At 41.1% G+C, this 21,405-nt stretch overlaps 2 protein-coding genes and 1 pseudogene across 2 annotated transcripts; 2 read left to right on the forward strand and 1 right to left on the reverse strand.

The window, feature by feature from the left end:
• Positions 1-504: 504 nt before the first annotated feature.
• On the forward strand, positions 505-876 carry LOC118839741 (annotated as a pseudogene).
• A 1,082-nt stretch (positions 877-1,958) lies between these two features.
• LOC118836179 (zinc finger protein 624-like) lies at positions 1,959-9,036 on the reverse strand. Its single transcript, XM_036743540.1, has 4 exons — positions 8,992-9,036; positions 6,533-6,659; positions 6,356-6,432; positions 1,959-2,237 (listed from the first exon to the last, which is right to left on the reverse strand). The coding sequence occupies exons 1-4, from the start codon at positions 9,034-9,036 to the stop codon at positions 1,959-1,961; spliced, it is 528 nt and encodes a 175-aa protein (XP_036599435.1).
• Positions 9,004-20,797, forward strand: LOC118839516 (zinc finger protein 665-like). The gene is made up of 6 exons (XM_036746985.1): positions 9,004-9,185; positions 10,620-10,834; positions 11,536-11,613; positions 12,225-12,307; positions 13,672-13,798; positions 16,942-20,797. Exons 3-6 carry the CDS (start codon positions 11,601-11,603, stop codon positions 19,794-19,796), a joined length of 3,078 nt encoding a protein of 1,025 aa, XP_036602880.1. The 5' UTR covers positions 9,004-9,185; positions 10,620-10,834; positions 11,536-11,600; the 3' UTR covers positions 19,797-20,797.
• Positions 20,798-21,405: the final 608 nt, after the last annotated feature.

A 21,405-nucleotide genomic window follows, 5' to 3' on the forward strand; every position in this document is an offset into this window, starting at 1 on the left:
GAAGAAAAATGAGTTTCCTCTGTAGTTTTAAGAAATGTAAGCAAATTTCCCTTGGGGAAGACCTGGAATTCTCTGTCTCTCTGACTATATCTCTTTCTCTTTCTGTCTCCCTCTCTTTCTCGTTTTAGTATCCATGTTTTAGCCAACTGACTTTACTATAAGACTAATAGTCCAAAGAAATGAAAATCATAAAAATTACCAGTATTTCCTGAGTGATCTAATATTTGCAAAGCATTTAACCAATATTGTTTAATGTAATCTTGACAGCACTCTGGGAGGTAGATGCCCTTATTATCCTCATTCCATAGTTAGGAAACTCAGGCAGGATTAGGGGACATGACTTGCCCAGGGACATAAAAGTAGGAAGTGCCAGACACTGAACTGGAATTCAGGTCTTGTGGTTCCAAGGACAACACTCCATTCACTGTGTCACCTAGCCCCTTAAAGAAAGCAGTACAGGCTCTTTCCCCTCGGAGGCGGTGGCAGCGTGTGTGATCGGCGATCATGGCAAAAATCAAGGCCAGGGATCTTTGCGGGAAGAAGAAGGAGGAGCTGCTCAAACAGTTGGATGATTTAAAGGTGGAACTTTCCCAATTGAGAGTGGCCAAGGTCACTGGAGAAGCTGCATCCAAGTTATCTAAGATCTGAGTTGTCCGAAAATCTATTGCCTGAGTCCTAACTGTCATCAACCAGACACAGAAAGAGAATCTCAGGAAATTCTATAAGGGCAAGAAATACAAGACTCTGGACCTTAGGCCCAAGAAGACCCGTGCCACACGCTGCAGGCTTAATAAGCACGAGGAAAGCCTGAAGACCAAAAAACAGCAGAGGAAGGAATGCCTGTACCCCCTTCAGAAATTTGCTGTTAAGGCATGATTTGTTAAGGTGCTCAATAAAAAGACAAATTATTGTAAAAAAAAAAAAGAAAGCAATACAGAAATTGATGTCCAACAGATACGAAAACATTGAAAGAAGGAATTTTCTGCCAGCAAACAAGAGGAAACAAAGTGAGTACCAATTAACAGGAGGATGGCTGAAGAAATGAAGTCTATGAATGTCATGAAATATTGAGGAGGGCTGGCAAACGTTAGGATTTCAGAGAAAAAACATCACATGTGTAGGTTTTTCTGTACAGGATAGAATTTGGAGATGGTCTTGTTGGGAGGTCTAATGAAGTTTTTGCTGCAGCAGGAGGCCTTCCCTTGTTAATTAGATCCCAAAGCTTTGTCTCCAGCATGATTTCTCCAAAGTACAGTCAAGTAGGAGCTCTAGAGGAAGCCCTTCTCACATCCATTGCCTTTTTCTACCTTCATTCCGGTAGGAACAAGGCTGTCCACTGATCACCCTACTCCAGAGAAAAGCATGGCCCCATGAGCACATTTGTGAGGCTTCTCTCCACACTGAAGCCTCTGATAGAAAGTAAGAGGTGATCTCTACTTGAAAGCCTTCCCACACAGAGTCCATAGGGAACTGCTTCTCAGAATGGTGTCTCTAAAACTGAAGAAACTCAGAACTTCATCTGAATGCCTTTCCTTATTCATGACAATGATCAGATTTCTATCTCATATGACTTCTGAGATGGGAAATAAAAGATGAATGTTGCCTGAAGGCATCAGCACTTTGATTATATTCATAAGGTTTCTCCCAAATGTGGAACCTCTTCTGTTAAATATACTAAGAGCTAAAAAACTGTCATGTTCATCACACTCATGAGGTTTGTCTCCAGTGTGGTTTCTTTGATGTTCAGCAAAATCTGAGCTCAGGGTGAAATCATTCCATATTGATTACATTCATAAGACTTTCCTTCATTATCAATTTTTTTTGTCTAACAATACTGGAGCTCTGTGTGATAAGCCTATCCACATTAACTACATTCATAGGGCTTCTCCCCAATGTGAATTCTCTGATGTAAAGTAAAATGGCACCTCTGTCTGAAGGACTTTCTACAGTGATTACATTCAAAAGGTTTCTCTCCACTGGATTCTCTGATCAGTAACAAGACTGGAGCTCTTTCTGAAAGTCTTTCCACATTGATTAAATTCAGAAGGCTTCTCTCCAGTGTGGATTCTCTGATGGGCAGCAGGATTGAAGCTCAGTGTGAAATTCTTTCCACATTGATTAAATTCATAAGGCCTCTCTCCAATGTGGATTCTCTGATAGGTAGCAAGACTGGAGTTGTGTCTGAAAGTCTTTCCACATTGATTATTTTCACAAGGTTTCTCTGCACTGTGGATTCTCTGAAAGCCACTAAGGAGTTATTTGTAGGAGAAAGCCTTCCCACATTCGTTACATTCATAAAGCTTCTCCCCAGTATGGCTCTTATAAGATCTATCAAGATCTGAGTTGCAACCCAAGGCCTTCCCACACCGAGGACAGGCATATCTTTTCACTCCAGGGTGAAATCTAGGCTGGCAAGGAAGAGATGAGTGATGGGGTAAACCTGTTTCATATTCTTTATATTCATCACACTCCTCTCTAATGGGATTTTGCTGAGGAGTAATGAGCCAACAGTTCTGACTCAAGGCCTTCCCACCTTTATTACTTACAGAAAGAATTTCTCAGTATCACTTTTCTGATGTCTAATGGGGTCTGAACTCTAGCTCAAGGCCATTTCCCATTGACTACTTGGATACACTGGCATTTCAGGAGGCCTCTCCTGAGACTGAAAAAGCTCTACACGTTCATCAAAGCATTTGCTATATTCACTATCCTGAGGATAGTCATTCCCTGAGGTCATTTCTTACAGTGATATAGGATTGAAGACCTTCTGAATCTCCAATTTCATCAAATTCACAGTCACTCTTTGGATTTCCCTCTACCTTATTAGAGTCACAGATTTCTCTCAACTTGAAGTCCAATGGATCATCACTCAGGAATCTTTGCAGATTATGTTTTTCTGAAAAATTTAAAGATTTCTCATCACCTCCTTTACTTTAAACCTGGTCTCCATGTCTGAAGAAAAATAACAATCAAACATATCAAACATATACATATACATGTACGTATATATACACACACCAAAACATATGCACACATAAGTATATGCAATAGCATGGGTTATTGAGACTTACGTGGTTCATGACCTTCTCATCACCAATCTAAATGCAAAAAAATTTGGGACACTGGCATCAAATAGACTGTATCAGTGTAAGGAGAGGAGACAGGCTGTGAGAGGGGCAAAGGAGGTGTACACCCTATAGTGCTGGACCCATGAGAGACTCCTTCACTCCAAGCCAAATATTCACATACAACAAAAGCAGCAGCCACAAGGCAAGATGGCTACCAGACCTAATGTCAACAGATTAGAGTGATTCTCCATGGGAGAAGAGTTTGTTACTGCTTTGGAGAGAAAACTGAGCCAACACAGGGTTTGCAGCATTCCAGCTGAAAAGAAGTGAGGAGAGTTCAGAGATTTCTTGTACAGTGACACATTTATTCATCTGGGCCAGAACACTTGTAAACATTCGAATTAGTTTGATGAAAACAATGGGGAAATGCAAAACCTAATAAAGAAATAATGAAAACGCTACAGGGGTACCTGTTAGTTCACCCACATCTGGGAAGACAGCCTTTAACTCCATTAGAAGTTAAGTACCAGTAAAGCTTCTAGAGATGCAATGATGAAATTCAGTTTTATGCTGATAGACACAATCCAAAGAACTCACATGACGCCCTTAAGTCTATTTATGGACCAAAGACCCATGGTGCACCTCAACTAGTCAGTGCTTGATAAAGCCACATTCACTAGTGAAAATTCATGATCCTGGAGAGATGGCATGAACACTTCCATAGGATTCACAACAGAATATCCTGAATCACTGCTGAAACCACTGACCATTTACCTCTGGTTGTACTCAATCCTCTCTAGCCATCCCCCATTGATGGGCATCCCTGCAATTTCCAGTTCTTTGTCAACAAAAAGAAATATTTTAAAGCATGTAAGTTTGTTTCCTTTTGCTCTAGTCATCTTGGGAAATAGACCTAGTAGTGGTACTGGGTCATAATTTGAGCATAATTCCAGAGTGCTCTCCAAAATACATGGATCAGTTCATGATTCAGCAAGCAATGAATTAATGTCTACATTTTTCCCACATCCCCTCCAACATTTGTCATTTCCCTTTTTAATTACTTTAGCAAATCTGATAGTTATAAAATAGGACCCTGAGGTTTTTTGAATTTGAATTTCTATATTGGATTTCCCTTTTGGAATTTTTGACTGAAAACTAGCGTTCCTGTCCTTTGAACACTTACCAATTGGGGAATGACTCATGTTCTTATAGATCTTGCAAAGATCTTTGTATAATTTGATCTATGAGACCTTTATCTGAGAACATTTATAAAATTTTCCCCAATTTTCTGCTGTCTGATTGGTTTTATTTGCACAAAACCTTCCTGATTTAATGTCATCAAAATTGCTTATTTCACACCTCCCTCTGCTCTCTATGTCTTGTTTATTCAGAAATTGTTCACCTATCGGTTAGTAAGAAAAGTACTATGTTCCTTGTTCTTCAGTTTTCTTGTTGTATCTCTCTTTAGGTCTAGCTCATATATCCATTTCGACCTGATCTTGATAAATAGTCTAAGATATGGGTCTTTACCCAATTCCTGTCATATTTCCTTCTAGTTTTCCCAACAACTTTACTGAGTAATGAATTCTTACCCCAAAATCTTAAGTCTTTCCAATTGTCAAATACAAAATTTCTGTATTTGTTTGCCACTGTAAATTGCGTGTCTTCTCGGTTCCACTGACCTATCTTTTTATTTCTTAGCCAGTGCCACATGCTTTTGAAAATGACGGGCTCATAACAGAGTTCAAGATCTGGTTTTACTAAGATTCTTTCCTCTTCATTATTTCTCATTAGTTCCTTTCATATTCATGACCATTTGTTCTTACAGATCAATTTGTTATTCTTTATTTCTGACTCAGTAAAATAAGTTTTTGGTAATTTAATCGGGTTGGCATTGATGATATTAAATAGTTTAGGGGAAAATGTCATTCTTATTATATTGGCCTCATCTATGCCAGAACAATGAATATTTCTCCAATTAGTTAAATCTGATTTCATTTCTATAAAATGTTTTATATATTTGTGTTCACATAGTTCCTGGGTTTGTTTTCACAGTTGTACTCCCAGGAATTTTATACTGTATAGAGTTATTTTCAATGTTGTATCTCTTACTATCTATTCCTGCATGATTTTGTTGGTGATATATAGAAATGCTTATGATTCATGTGGGTTTATGTTATACTCTGCTACTTTGCTAAAATTTTTAGCTGCTTTAATAAAGTTTTTGATCAAGTCTTTGGGATTTTCCAAGTTTATCATCATATCATCTTCCCAAAAAAAGTTAATTTGACTACCTCATTCCCTATTATGATGACTTCTATTTCTTCTCTTCTCATTGTTGGCATTTCTGATACTAATAGAAGACATTCCCGTAGTACAGTACGATAAAAAACATGATTGTACATGAAACTACAGATCTACTATGGACAACTTCATCTTCCTTTCAAATTTACAACAAAATTATCTTTTTTCTTCCTCCCCTCAGAATTGGGTACCATTATATACACAAAAAGATGTGTGTGTGTGTGTGTGTGTGTGTGTGTGTGTGTGTACAGAGTTTCAGACACACTGCTTTCCAGTTTCCCAAACAATTTTTACCAAATAATGAATTCTTGTTCCAAAATATGAAGTCTTTACATTTGTCAAATACAAGGTAATGATGTGTATTGGCTGCTGTATTTATACACTATTCCATTGATCTATCATTCTATTTTTCTTACCTAGTACCAGAGAGTTTTCATACTTACTGCCTTAAAATACAACATAAGATCTGGTACTGCTAAACCTCTTTCCATTGCATTTTTTTTCATTATTTCCTTTGATATTCTTGACTTTTTGTTTTCCCAAATCACTTTTCTTGTTATTTTTTCTAATTCAGTAAAAAATAATTTTGCCAGTTTAAGTGGAATGGTATTAAATAGATAAATCAGTTTGCATAAAATTGTCATTTTTATTATATTTGCCCTGCCTACCCATGAACAACTAATATTTTTATTATTTAAATCTGATTTCATTTGTATACAAAGGCTTTTAAAATTTGGTTTATATACTTCCTCTTTTTGTTTTGGCAGTTGCATTCCCAGGTATTTTATAATGTCTAGAGTTTGGGGCAGTTTGTTTTCTTCCTTTAAGGAGATTCTTGGACAGCCAAGTATTTCCCATCCTCTTCTTCCACCTTGCCAGAATCCTCTCCCTTTATTTTTAGCATGGCATTTTCAGTGATATTGTTAGACCCCTTCATAGAGGATGAATATGGCTCAGGGTCAGATTGCTGGTAAATTACTTACCTTGAAAAGGTGGCAAGGGAAGACTAAAGTAGATGGAGAATTGGTGCCTGCAGAAGACTGTTTACTCAGTGCAGCTTCTGAGGTTGAGATGCACCAGAGTATGGATCCATTCTCTACCATTTGTGCTAATTGTGGCCTGACAGTTAACACCAAGAAAAGAGAGGAAATGATCTTTACCCAGGGACAGCAGGTTCTGGACCTTTTCCAGCACAACCTTCTTGTACAGCTCTTTCTGAAAATGGTCCAAGATGTCCCATTTCTCCTTAGTGAAGTCCGTGACCATATCCTTGAATGTTACCAATTCCTAAAATGGGAAAAGTCACATCATTTAGAGCTGAGAGTTTCCAGAATTCATCTAGTCCAACAATCTTCAACTTAGAGAAGGGAACTGAAGAGAAGGGATTTTCTGAAACTCGTACAATCTTTTTTTTTTTTGAAACTCATACAATCTTTATGAGTGTCACAGCTCGAACTTGAAACCAGTCATTAAGAACCCAATGGAATAAATTATGTAAAGATAGTGCTAGAATTCTTTAATATTAGGGATCAGGAGTCAAGAGACAGACTTGGATAACATACAAGAGAGTGGCCCCACCTTTGATACTTTGAATGGGCCATCTATTGTTCCAACCTGCTACATGTAGAACACATATTTAGCCAATGCACTCAGTATTTCATGTTCTTACATTTCATTTTTTTTTCTTATTTCTAGGAGAATGATATGATTCACCTTTTCAGGAGCTTTATTACTTAGGAGCAGCTCTCTTTCTTGTCCGTTATTAGTCTTTTCCTGATTCTTTTAGATTCCCAAGAATTTACAAAATTTTCCTTTTCACTGAGTGTTCTGGGTCATAATCCTTCATTGTATTGTATTTATTCACAGTATGAACAATCACTATAGAAGACCATGCTTTTATTCCTTGATAATTCCTCTCTAGAATCCCTAGCTTGTTCATTTCAGAAGCTCTCAGACTTGTCTTTCCTTCTTCATCCTCCCACATTCTCTCTTCCCCACCATAAGACCAGTGTCTCTGATAAAGGCCTCATCTCTAAAATACACAGGGAACTGAGCCAAATTTATAGGAATACAAGTCATTCCTCAGTTGAGAAATGGTCGAAGGATATGAACAGGCAGTTTTCAGAGGAAGAAATTAAAGATATCTATAGGCATATGAAAAAATCTTCTAAATCACTCTTAATTAGAGAAATGCAAATCAAAACAACTCCTAGGTACCGTATCTTTCCTGTCAGATTGGCTAACATGACAAAACAGGAAAATGATAAATGCAGGAGAGGATGTGGGAAAATTGGAACATTATTACATTGTTGGTAGGTAGAGTTGTGAACTAATCTAGCCATTATGGAGAGCAATTTGGAATTATGTCCGAAGGGCTAAAAAAAATGTGCATACCTTTGACCCAGCAATACAGTTTCTGGGGCTGTATTCCAAAAAGATCATACAAGTGGGAAAGGAACCCATATACATGAAAATATTTATAGCAGCTCTTTTTGTGGTGGCATAAAATTGGAAATCAAGGGGATGCCCATCAATTGGGGAATGGATAAACAAATTGTGGCATATGAAATTAATGGAATATTATTGTGTTATAAGAAATGAAGAGCAGATGGACTTCATTACAACCTGGAATGACATATATGAACTGATAGTGAGGGGAGCAGAACCAGGAGATCATTATACAGGATTACAGACTCACCGCATCTCTAAGCACTAACTTTGATAGAGTTGACTCCTCTCAATGCAAGGTTCAAAGATAGCTCCAAAAGACTCATGATGGAAAATGCTATGGACATCCAGAGAAAGAATTACGGAGTCTGAATGCAGATTGAGGCAAACTTTCTGCTTTTTTTTTTCCTTTTCCTTTGTTTTTGTTTTGTTTCTCCTTTCTCATGATTCATTTCATTGCTTATAATTCTTTATTATAACTGGACTATTATGTAAATAAGTTCAATGTGAAGGTACATATAGAACCTACACTGGATTACATGCCATCTTGGGGGCTTGGGGGGAGGAGCGGGAGGGAGAGAAAATTTGGAACCCCAAAACTTGTGGAACTGAGTGCTGTAAACTAAAAATGAAAAATAAAGTAAAAAAAAAAAAAAGATCCCCAGGTTACCCTCAACCTGGGTTAGCCTCAGTATTACAAGAAAGGGCGAGAAGGAATTCACGTCTCCCTGCGACAAATCACGCTAGAGAGGGATCGCTGTGTAACCCTCGACAAACTTAGCAGCGTTTTCATTGTAAGGGCCGAGGTTAAGGGGAGGGGGCTTCCCTTGATTCCGAGAAGCTGGGGACCTCTCACTGTACCCACGTGGGCTGAGATCAATGACTGAAAAAGGAACACGCAGCCCAAATGTACCCCCACTGGAATCTGCTACTTCCTATAAAGGGAATAGTTGAGACAGAATGGAGGAATCAGGAGCTTGGGATGGAGGGAGATAAGAGGTTCCGTCCCTTGCAAGGGAAGGAATAGGAAGCGAGGGAGTTCTGGGAAACCGAGTCCAGCCGTAGAGTTCTAGGACACCAATGAACAGGCGATCCGGTAGGCTCATGAGCTGCTGGGAAATGGAGTCCGGAAGTGCTACTGGCGGGGAACGCCCTGGAAGTGGAGGTTTACGGGACCAGTGGGCAGGCGGCACCGGCGAGTAAGGCCACGGGACATCCTGTAGAAATCTGTTAGCTTCCTGGTGAGGTGGGATGCCTCACCTCTTAGGAGGAAGGGTCTGACAGAGGAGCGGGGGAGACATGAGACTGTGTACCATCCTGCTCCAGGAGCCGGAGCTCGTGGGTCCGAGAGAGGGGGATCATCAGGTGAGTGAGGTACGCCTCGTTGCCCATTTGCTGAAGCCAATTTAACAGGGGGCTCTCTGCATTGTTCCTGCCGCTCCGGGGTCCTGGGGAAGGGAAGTCAAAGCCAGTCGGGGGGAACTTGTGTCCATCTCCCTCCCGGAGGCAAAGCCGATGGCGCCCTAGAATGGCTCCGGAAACCTTCCTCGTTAGTGCAGTGCTCAGCATTCCCTCCTGTCACGCGGAAGGCTGGGGTTCCATTCCCCGACTGGGAGGTTTCCTTGTATTTTAGAGCGGCTAGGTGGCGCAGTGAGTAGGGCACTGGCGCTGGAGTCAGGAGGACCTGAGTTCAACTCCCGCCTCAGACACTTGACACACTTCCTAGCTGTGTGACCTTGGGCAAGTCACTTAACCCCAATTGCCTGGCATTTCCCCTTGCAAAAAAAAAAAAAAAGGCTCCGGAATTCAGAGCTCAGCCTCAGGCCGTTTGTCCCGGTGCTCCGGAGGTTCCAGACCAGGCAGTGTCGCCAGAGGACACGAGGTGCTTCTGCGTAAGGGCGGGAAGACTGAGGTGTTCCGGTTGTGTGAGAGACGCGGTGGGGGTGAAGCCCGGGTGTGCAGGGAGCCCGGTCTGCCCTGTCGGCCTGTAAGCCCAGGGAGCTCCTGGAGCCCACCTGGGCCGAGCAGCGTCATGGAGGAGACGGAGAGAGGGGCGGTGTGTCCCCAAACAAGGCGCCCCGTCAGGAAGGGGGATTATGCCCGATCCTGTGGGAGGGCTCAGCCCAGCGTCCCCTGCAGGCCTTGGGGGGAAGGGGAGAAACCCGACCGTAGGGTGGGGGAGGGGGCTTCCCTTGTCTGCAAAAAGCCTGGAGACCTCTCACTGCGCCCACCTTGGCCCCGAAATGTGGAGGGCGATGCCGGTGATATGAGAACCCAGAGATCAAGATACCGGGGCTAGGGCCTGGATGGATACTGGGACCCGAGCAGGCTTTAAGTCAAGGTGGCAAAAGTTCATCGTTAGGCTTTAGAGGGGCGAGAGTTCTTAGGTTAAACCATAGAAAGATGAGTGCCCAATGTGCTGCTTAGGTAATGGGGGCAGGGTCAGCGCATGGTTAGTTCTTTTATGTGCACTTTGAGTATCTACTGCGCGGGCGTCTTATCCAGAGTTCTCTGGGAAATGGACCTGGGAAGGGGGGAGGCTGCCACAAGGTTTTAGGTCTGAAACATCACTAAGTCAACTCGAGGTCAGACTGACCGGGAAATACCCAGGTTGTCCCATCAGGGTCCAGTTAGACAGGCTTAGGTTTAGGATACTAGTGTTGGGTCAGTGAGCAGTAAATGTCTCAGTGACCCAGGACAAGGCCAGGTCAGCCAGGGAACAGCTGGTTCGAGCTAATACATTCTATAGGGGCAGCTGGCCACTGTGTCAGGAAGAGAGATAAACTTTCTTTTTTTTAGCTAGGGCATGCTGCCCTCAGCCTGGAGAGAAACTGCCTGAGGCAGTCAAGCACCCCATCAACCAGACTGAAAATGACCGAACTACACCTGCCTTTCAGCACTGAATCCACTGAACTGCTAACAAAAAACATGAAATGCCCAGATCTCTCCCACCTTAAAATGACCTTCACTTAACCTTCTCGTCCTTGAGCTATCTTCTTTCCTCCTTTTTACAGGTAATTTGCTAGAAAAAGCTCCCTGTACTGGATGGTCTCAGCTTTTTCCATCCCCTGCCCCATTCTCCACCTCCTGCAAATCATGCAGGCACCTAAAAGCAATGGTCTCCTTATTTGTAAAGACCCTCACCCAGGAGTGGGAACCTGTGGCCTTTGTTACTGAAAAATTAACAAATAGTTTTCATTTTTTGAAATTATTCATAGTAGTTTGAGTTTTACAAAGGAATCTACTTTCTTAAATATATCTCATTGAAGTTTGTTGAATGCAGCCTTATTTGATGATAGCTAAATTAATAACATGAAAAGGTGATCTCAGAGATGAGAAACCTGGTGGTTGGTGATCATGGTGGAATTCTGTCCGTGGGGGAAGTTTGGAAGCCTGGGAGGAGGGCAGGAGAGAAGAGGGGTCAATCTGTAGGATGGACAGCAGGGATGGGCAGAACTCTTGGGATTGGGAAGACCTAGCCAGAGCAGGTTGTCTGGGAACAGAAGTCCTAGGAGCTGAGATGTCTCTGCCTTTCTTGGATCTATGGTCTCTTTCTCTTCTTCCATTGGAGCTAAGGTCTCTCTGCCTTCTTCGTATGGAGCTAAGACCACTCTACCTTCTTTAGAGCTAAGATCTCTCTGCCATCTTCCTTTGAGGCCAAAGCTTCTCTGCCCTCTTTCTTTGGAGCTAAAGTCTATCTGCCTTCTTCCCTCAGAACAGAGATCTCTCTACCATCCCTGGAGTTGAGATCTCTCTGCCTTCTGGGAGCCAGGTCTGCACATGCAGGTGCCAGGTAGGTCTAAACAAGGGCCCCTCCCTGCACAGCTCATCTGCTGGCTGACCTTTCCATTGGGTTTCATCTTCCCTCTCTGACTTCTTGCTGAGTGTCCCCCAGGCTTTCCAGGAGCAGGCCTCCCTGCAAGTCCTTCTCTGGAGGTTGTCCCTTCTACTTTTCCAGGCTCTCTGTCACCTCCCAAAAGTCCAATTGTGCCATCCCCAGTTCTACCATTGGGTCACAGTTGCTTGACCCACATATCTCACCCATAGTATCAGGTGGAGCCAGACCTCTGGATCTGGAGTAATTGAGGCTGTGACTGTTCTCATCCCATCTGAGATCCCAAGCCCCCTCTGCTTCTTGGGTCCCTGTAGGAGGATGGGGGAGGGGCATGAGGCAAAACAGAAGGAGTTCAAGAGAGTAGCAAGTTCCCTTCCTGCTAAGACCAAGTTCACTTCCAAGCCTGACCCTCTGTGCTTCCCTATTCCAGGGGTGGAGTCTCTCCCCTGAGGGCAGGGCAGGGTCTTTGTAACTGCTCCTAGAGCTCACCTGCTGTCACTCCAGCATCCACTCTAGGAAGAGAAGGTAAAGTCCCTGTCTCTCCCATCCTGAGGTTCTTCTCTCCCCAGCTCAGCTTGCTGAGGACCAAAGCCTATTCCTAGGAGAGAGACCAAGAAGAATGGCCCCTGGGAGCCAGAGACCCTCATCCCAGGTGAGTGTAGTCCATCCACAGACTGAAACAGCATCAGCAAATTTGGAATCCAAGAGAGCCAAGTAAGTGTTTCAGCAATCTGGCTAGCAGCTTCTGTGGGGGTGTAAGATCTACCCACAGCCAGCACCCAGAAAGCTGCCAACAGCACAGGTTCTTTTGATCTGCTTAACTAAGGAAAGCAAGGTGAAGGGGTTGACAAGTTTACTTTAATCCAGCATACAGACAGCATTTACTTAGTTCAGGGGAAAAAGCCAGCACCCTGAACTTCAGAACAAAATACAAACAAATTACAAATATCAACAGACAGACCCAATACAATTCATAGTTACCAACATCTAGGTTCAGCCCGGGAACTCAGAACAAGGGCTGGCCCAGAGTCACGGGCCACCACTGCTGTGAATAAGAGAGCTCCAAAAAACAGACAGCCAACTCCTGATTTTTATATCTTTTTCAGCATCAGGGGTGAGTCATACATGCGACTCACTCACGTGACCTAGAATCCTCACAAAGAGGTGGACTTAAACCCATGTGGTCTAAAAGCCTCTGCTCTCCCAGACATGTAAACTAGGCCCTCCCTGGAGTTAGCCCCACCTTGGGCCCCACCTTAGTTGCCAATCCACACCCACTAAGGTTTTACACCTAATAGGGGTTTGGGCCTGGGGCTTAGCACCTAGTAAGGCTCAATGAATTACTCAAAGCAAACAAAAGCCAAACTATTCAAGGGCACTTGTTGAACTAAGTGCTAAGGAGCCCATTTTTGGTTACCAACACAGTAAGCTTCATCTCCTTTAACAGAAGGGGAAACTGAGGCAGCCAGAAATGAAGTGACTTGGCCAGGGTCACACAACCAGCCAGTGCCTGAGGCCTCATTGGACCAATTTACTTGATAATTTCTTTGTTCTCTGCTCAGGGATCACTGTTAAGTTGTTTTTTTTCTCCCAGAATGCACAGTACTTACCAATTTCTCACAAACTGTTCATAGGCTATTCTTAACATGTCACTTAGGACACAGGAGGAATTAAACATGACCTCACTTTCTCCTCCACAGATTTTTGTGCATCACTAATAGAGCACATATCTTGTCCCTAATTCAATCAGGAAAAGCATTGTATAGTAAGACATTTTTCTAGCTTTTATGATTCCTTCATGATTCTCACTTCAAATATAAAATGCTTTTTTTAATATTCCATTGGAATCTTGATAACTGATTTCAAGTGTTGGATCTGACACTCATAAAGTTTATATGCAATTTAGACAAACCCCTTCTCTTTGCTTCAGTTTCCTCTTATAAGTTGATGAGAGTTGGACTAGATGAATTCTGGGGTCTCTCTCTCAACTCTAAGTCATGTGACTTGATGGTTTAGGATTTGGTGACCTTCAAGGATGTGGTCGTGGACTTCAGTGAGGAGGAGTGGCGCCTCTTGGACCATTCTCAAAAAGAACTGTACAAGAAGATCATGCTGGAGAATATCCAGAACCTGCTATCCCTGGGTAAGGACCATTTCCTCTCTTTTCTTGATTTTAATTGTCAGACCTAAATTTTCACAAGGGGCAGAGAATGGATCCATATTCTGGTGCAACTCAGGCTCAGAAGCTTCATTGAGTGCACACTTATCTGCACCAACTCTCCATCCACTTTGGTCTTGGCTTGTCACCTTTTCAAGTTAAATAATTTACCATCAATCATGTATCTGACCTTGATGCCATATTCCTCCCCCATGATGGTGTCTGACAACTTCACTGAAAATGTCACACTGAAAAGAATGGGAGGGTATTTTGGCAAGGTGGCAGAATAGGACAGGAAATACTTGACTCTCCAAGAATCTCCTTAAAGGAGAAAATAAATTTCTTCAAACTCTAGACAGTATAAAATACCCCAAAACAGGAACTATCTAAACCAAATTATAGAAACCTTTATATACAAATAAAATCAGATTTAAATAATTAGAAAACTATTAACTGTCCATGGGTAGGCAGGGCCAATATAATAAAAATGAAAATTTTATCCAAACTGATGTACATATTCAATACTATTCCATTGAAATTGCCCCGATTTTTTTTTTTATTCAGTTAGGAAAAGTAGTAAGAAAATTCATTTGGAAAAACAAAAAGTCAGTACTATCAAAGGAAATAATGAAAAAAAAATGTCAGGGAAGGAGGTTTAGCAGTATCAGATCTTATGCTCTGTTGTAAGGCAGTAAGTATCAAAACTCTCTGGTAGTAGGTAAGAAATAGAAAGATAGATCAATGGAATGGTGTATACATGCAGCAGCAAATAAACATCATAACCTTGTATTTGAGAAGGGTAAAAACAGTATTTTGGAATAGGAATTCATTATTGGATAAAAAAAATGTTTGTGAAAACTGGAAAGCAGTGTGTCTGGAACTATGTACACACATATAAACACACATAACACAGACAACATACTTACCTATTTGTATGTAATGGGAGCCAATTCTGAGGGGTGGGAAAAAAAACAAGAACAAAAAAAAAAAGAAAGAAATTGCTATGATAATTCTGTTCTAAATTTAAAAGAAATAGGAAGTTGTTCATAGTACATTTGCTGTTTCATGTACAGTCGTCTTTTTTCAGTACTGTGTTATTCAAATGCTTGTTCTATTACATAAATTTTAAAAAAATTTTCAAAAGTAATTTTTCCAAGATGTGGAAATCATATATTTCAGTGACCTGTGAATTCGCACTATTGAAAACCTGTGATGGGTTACAAGCAACACTAGTATGGGCCAAATGGACACTTCGTCTAAGGCTTCCTTAATTTCTAATCTGATCAAAGTGTGGTTTCATGACAATTTATGAAATATGTGTCAAAGTATGTGAACTGAATGCCAAAATATGTTTAAAAAAAAAAAGAGAGAAAAAGAAAACCCAGGAGTTACCACAACAGGAGGATGTGTTGCACATTAAAAGGTGTTTTAAAGGGTAAAAAAAAAATTAGGGAGAGGTAAAATGGAGCAATTGTCACATAGAAATTAACCCTCTTGGAATTAGGTGGAGGAAGTGAGGGCAGGTAGTGTTGGAACCTTATTCTCATGGGATTAACAGAAGAGGAACTAGAATATCTAAGTAAATCTGTATTAGAAAAAGAAATTAAACAGGCCATAAATGAGCTTCCTGAGAAAAAATCACCAGGAGCAGATGGATCTGAAAGGAAATTTTGCCAAACAATGAAGATAAACTGTTTCCAACATTAAATCAATGATTTGGAAAAATAGGCAAAGAAGGGTTACTACAAGCTCCTTTTATGAAACAGATATGGAATTGATACCCACACCAGGAAGAATAAAAAAGAGAAGGAAAATAATACACCAATTTTATGAATGAATATAGATGCAAAAATCCTGAATAAAATAGTAGGTAGGGAATAAGCACAATATATTACAAAGATTGCACATTGAGCCCAATTTGGATTTCAATAGGGAGTGGAGGGATGCTTGAACTTACAGAAGATTATTTACATAATTGATTATATCAGTAGTGAGTAACAAAACAAATCACATGGTTATATCAATAGCTGAAGAATAAGCTTTTGATCAAATATAAAATTGATTACTATTAAAAATCCTGAAAGTATAAGTATTAATAAAGTTTTCCTTAAGTTGATAAAAAAAAAAAGCATTTACCTAAACACATCAGCAACCATTATTTGTAATGAGGATAAGCTAGAAGCCTTTCCAGGCAGATTAGGTGTGAAACAAGGATGCCCACTGTCACCTATACTATTCAGTGTTGTATTGGAAATACAGTAACAATAAGAGAAGAAATAGAAATAATCTGAGCAGGGAATGAGGCAATAAAACTCACTTTTTTTAGTAGATGATATGAGGACATACTTGGAAAGTCCCAGGGACTCAATCAAAAGGTTTATTATTAAAGTAGTTAATAATTTTAGCAAATTAGCAGGATATAATTTAAACCCTTCTAAATGATCACCATTCCTAAATATCACATCAAAGCCGTGCAAGAAGAGATAGTAAGAGATACCCCACTTAAAGTAACTCGAGACAGTATATAATTCCCAGGAGTACAGCTGTGAAAACAAACCCAGGGACTGGTAGGAGCTGTAGAGTTTTCATTATTTCTTTATTAGGTTTTGCATTTCCCCATCATTTTCATTAAACTAGTTTGGATATTTACAAGTATTCTCACCCAGATGAGTAAATGTGTTGCTGTACAAGAAATCTCCTCCCTTCTTTTCTGCTGGAATGTAAGGAGCCCTGTGTTGGCTCAGTTTTCTTTCCAAGTTAGTAACAAACTGTTCTCCCATGATGAATCACTCTTGTCTGTTGACATTACATCTGGTAGCCATCTTGCAATGTGGCTGCTGCTTTTGTTGAATGTGAATGTCTAGCTTGGAGTGAATGAGTCTCTGATGTGTGCAGTACTCTTGGGTGTACATCTCTTTTGTCACTTTCACAGCTTGGCTCTCTCTTCTGTTTACAATGATACAGTCTGTTGAATGTCAGTGGTTTCTTTGAGAGCACAGAGAGTTTTGTTGCATTTAGGTTGGTGATGAGAAGGCCATGAGCCACATAATTCTCAAGTAATCATTGCTATTGCATATACTTACAAGTGTATATCTTTTGATGTATGTTTGTTTGATTGTTTCCTTCAGATTTAGAAACCAGTTTCGAAGTAAATGAGGTCACTAGCAATCTTGGAATTTTTCTGGCAAAACATGACCTGCAAAGATTTGTGAGTGATGTTCCCTGGGACTTCAAGTTGAGAGGAATCCATGACTGTGATATCAAGTTAAATAAAAATCCAAAGAGTGACTGTGAATTGGATGAAAATGGAAAGATACTCAGACAGCCTTCCATGCAAAATCACTGTAGGAAACTGACCTCAGGGAATGACTGTGTTCAGGATAGTGAATATAGTAAATGCTTTACTGAAGAGGTAGAGCTTTTTCAGTCCCATGAGAAGCCTCCTGAAGTGCCAGTGTATCCAGGTAGTCAATGCAAAATGGCCTGGAACTGGAGTTCAGACCTCATGAGAAGTCAGAAAAGTGATACTGGAGAAATGCTTTCTGTAAGTAGTAAAGGTGGGAAGACCTTGAGTCAGAACTCTAAGCTCGTTACTCATCAGCAAATTCCCATTAGAAAGGAGCCTGTTGAATATAGTGAATGTGAAGCAACTTCATCCCATCACTCATGTCTTCCTTACCATCCTAGATTTCACGCTGGAATGAAAAGACATGCACGTCCTCAGTGTAAGAAGGCCTTTGGTTGCAACTTACATCTTGATAGATCGTGTAAGTTTCATACTGGGGAGAAGTTTTATGAGTGTCATGAATGTGAGAAGGCTGCCTGCTACAGATCTCTCCTTATTGGCCATCAGAGGATCCACACTGGAGAGAAACTATTTGTATGTAATCAGTGTGGAAAGGCTTTCACACAGAGCTCCAGGCTTTTTGCACATCAGAGAACCCACACTGGAGAGAAGCCTTTTGAATGTAATCAGTGTGGAAAAACGTTTACAGAAAAGGGCAGTCTTGCTATACATCAGAGAATTCACACTGGAGAGAAGCCTTATGAATGTAATCAATGTGGAAAGACCTTCAGAACGAGATCCCAGGTTGCTGGACATCAGAGAATCCACACTGGAGAGAAGCCTTATGAATGTAATCAATGTGGAAAGGCTTTTATAGACAGGGGCAGTCTTGCTATACATCAGAGAATTCACACTGGGGAGAAGCCTTATGAATGTAATCAATGTGGAAAGGCTTTCACGCAGAGGAGCCATCTTGTTGGACATCAGAGAATCCACACTGGAGAGAAGCCTTATGAATGTAATCAATGTGGGAAGACTTTCAGAACGAGATCCCAGCTTGCTGGACATCAGAAAATCCACACCGGAGAAAAATCTTATGAATGTAATCATTGTGGAAAGGTGTTCACACAGAGGAGCCATCTTGTTGAACATCAAAGACTCCACACTGGAGATAAACCTTATGAATGTAATCAATGTGGGAAGACTTTCAGAACGAGATCCCAGCTTGCTGGACATCAGAGAATCCACACCGGAGAGAAATTTTATGAATGCAATCATTGTGGAAAGGTGTTCACACAGAGGAGCCATCTTGTTGGACATCAGAGAATCCACACCGGAGAGAAGCCATATGAATGTAATCAATGTGGAAAGGCTTTCACACATAGGAGCCACCTTGCTGCACATCAGAGAATCCACACCAGAGAGAAGCTTTATGAATGTCATCAATGTGGAAAGGCTTTCACACAGAGCTCCAGGCTTGCTGCACATCAAAGAACCCACACTGGAGAGAATCCTTATGAATGTAATCAATGTGGAAAGACTTTTACGGAAAGGGGCAGTCTTGCTATACATCAGAGAATCCACACTGGAGAGAAGCCTTATGAATGTAATCAATGTGGAAAGACCTTCAGAACGAGATCCCAGGTTGCTGGACATCAGAAAATCCACACTGGAGAGAAATCTTTTGAATGTAATCATTGTGGAAAGGCCTTTATAGACAAGGGCAGTCTTGCTGGACATCAGAGAATCCACACTGGAGAGAAGCCTTATAAATGTAATCAATGTGGGAAGTCTTTCACACAGAGGAGCCATCTTGTTGGACATCAGAGAATCCACACTGGAGAGAAGCCTTATGAATGTAATCAGTGTGAGAAGACTTTCAGAACGAGATCCCAGCTTGCTGCACATCAGAGAATACATACTGGAGAGAAGCCTTATGAATGTAATCAATGTGGAAAGACTTTCATAAACAGGTGTAATCTTGCTACACATCAGAGAATCCACACTGGAGAGAAGCCTTATAAATGTAGTCAATGTGGAAAGGCTTTTACAAAAAGGGGCAGTCTTGCCATACATCAGAGAATCCACACTGGAGAGAAATCTTATGAATGCAATCAATGTGGAAAGCTTTTCACACAGAGCAGCTATCTTGTTGGACATCAGAGAATCCACACTGGAGAGAAGCCTTATGGATGTAATCAATGTGGAAAGGCTTTTACAGACAGGGGCAGTCTTGCTGTACATAAGAGAATACACACTGGAGTGAAGCCTTATGAATGTAATCGTTGTGGGAAGGCATTCACACAGAGGAGCCATCTTGTTGCACATCAGAGAATCCACACTGGAGAGAAGCCTTATGAATGTAATCAATGTGGAAAGGCTTTTACAGGCAGGGGCAGACTTGCTGGACATCAGAGAATCCACACTGGAGAGAAGCCTTATGTATGTAATCAGTGTGGAAAGGCTTTTACAGAAAGGGGCCATCTTGCTATACATCAGAGAATCCACACTGGAGAGAAGCCTTATGAATGTAATCAATGTGGAAAGGCTTTTATAGACAAGGGCAGGCTTGCTGGACATCAGAGAATCCACACTGGAGAGAAGCCTTATGAATGTAATCAATGTGGAAAAGCTTTCACGCAGAGGAGCCATCTTGTTAGACATCAGAAAATCCACATTGGAGAGAAATCTTTTTAATGTAATCAGTGTGGAAAGGATTTCACCCAGAGGAGCCCTCTTGTTGGACATCAGAGAGTCCACACTGGAGAGAAGCCTTATGTATGTAATCATTGTGGAAAGGCTTTTATAGACAAGGGCAGTCTTGCTGGATGTTGGGGAATCCACACTGGAGAGAAGCCTTATGAATGTAATCCATATGGAAAAGCTTTCAGGCAGAGGAGCCCTCTTGTTGGATATCAGAGAGTCCACACTGGAGAGAAGCCTTGTGTATGTAATCAATGTGGAAAGTCTTTCACACAGACCAGTCATCTTGCTTCACATTGGAGAATACATACTGAAGAGGAAACTTTTGAATGTAATCATTGTGGAAAGACTTTCGTAGACAGGTACAATCTTGCTGCGCATCACAGCTTGCTGGACATCAGAAAATCCCCACTGGAGAGAAACCTTGTGAGTGTAATCACTGTGGAAAGCCTCGTACAGACAGGGGCAGTCTTGTTATCCATCAGAGAATCCACACTGGCAAGTAGCGTTATGGATATAATCAATGTGAAAGACTTTTAGATGTACTTCCAATCTTGCTTCACATCAGAGAATCCACACTAGGGAGAGACCTTTTGAATATAATCAATGTGGAAAGTCTTTCACAGAGAGCTGAAATCCTAATGTTTTTCACCCCTCCTCAATATGACATGACTTTCATAGGCTTCATTTTTTTAGCCATCCCTCCATTAATTGGTATTTACTTCTTTTCCTGCTGTTTGCTGGCAGAAAAATTCCTTCTTAAATGTTTTGGAACCTGTTGGACATTAATTTCTCTGTTGCTTTCTTTAAGGGGCTAGGTGACATGGTGAATGAAGTACTGTCCTTGGAACCACAAGGCCTAAATTTTAATTCAGTCTCTGGCACTTCCTTTTTGTATTTCACTGGGCAATTCACGTTAGCTAATCCTGCCTGAGTGTCCCCATCTGTAGAATGGGGATAATAAGAGCATCTACCTCCCAGAGTTGTGGTGAGAATTTAATTAAGCAATATTTGTTAAATGCTTTGCAAACATTAAATCAGTATGGAAATACTGGCTATTTTTATGACTGTCTTTCCTTGGATCATCAGTCTCTTAGTAAAGTCAGTTGGCTAAAATAAATGGATAGCTCAACTGAGAAAGAGAGAGGGAGAGAGAAAGAGAAACAGACAGTCAGAGACAAAGAGTCCTAGACCTTATCCAAGGGAAATTTGCTTACATTTCTCAATAGCACAGAGCCAACCTTTGTTCTTCAAACAATTGTGGTGTATGTTGTAAAACATACTGTTATTTGAAATGTATTAATATTTTTATGTGGGTTGCTTTAAAAATTGAAATGGGGAAATGATTATTATATATATATACATCTATACACATATACATATATCATATGAATGGTACTGCCAAACACCCAGTCAGTGGAGGGGGTGGCCCTAGTTAATAAGGTGTTTCCATATGCTAGGAGCCATCAGCAAGGTCATCAAACTAAGATGACAAATGAAGCCTCTGGGGAAAGTTCCTGGGAAGAAGGAAATGGGGGAATGACCAAAGACCAATGATTATCATATGAATGTAATTACTGAAGCACCCAGTTCATGGAGGGGG

This window comes from Trichosurus vulpecula, chromosome 2 (genome assembly GCF_011100635.1).
Source record: "Trichosurus vulpecula isolate mTriVul1 chromosome 2, mTriVul1.pri, whole genome shotgun sequence".
Classification (NCBI taxonomy): Eukaryota; Metazoa; Chordata; class Mammalia; order Diprotodontia; family Phalangeridae; genus Trichosurus; species Trichosurus vulpecula.

What these genes read in the sequence shown, in the direction of transcription:
- LOC118839516 (XM_036746985.1), top strand. An exon ending in GCCAGAGACCCTCATCCCAG is followed by an intron (nt 12,308 to 13,671) that starts GTGAGTGTAGTC and finishes TTGATGGTTTAG; the next exon opens with GATTTGGTGACCTTCAAGGA. An exon ending in CCAGAACCTGCTATCCCTGG is followed by an intron (nt 13,799 to 16,941) that starts GTAAGGACCATT and finishes TGTTTCCTTCAG; the next exon opens with ATTTAGAAACCAGTTTCGAA.
- LOC118836179 (XM_036743540.1), bottom strand. Translation starts at nt 9,036, where the DNA reads ATGTCCCGTGGCCTTACTCGCCGGTGCCGCCTGCCCACTGGTCCC. An exon ending in GCCGCCTGCCCACTGGTCCC is followed by an intron (nt 6,660 to 8,991) that starts GTAAACCTCCAC and finishes TTCCCATTTTAG; the next exon opens with GAATTGGTAACATTCAAGGA. An exon ending in CCAGAACCTGCTGTCCCTGG is followed by an intron (nt 6,433 to 6,532) that starts GTAAAGATCATT and finishes TCTCAACCTCAG; the next exon opens with AAGCTGCACTGAGTAAACAG.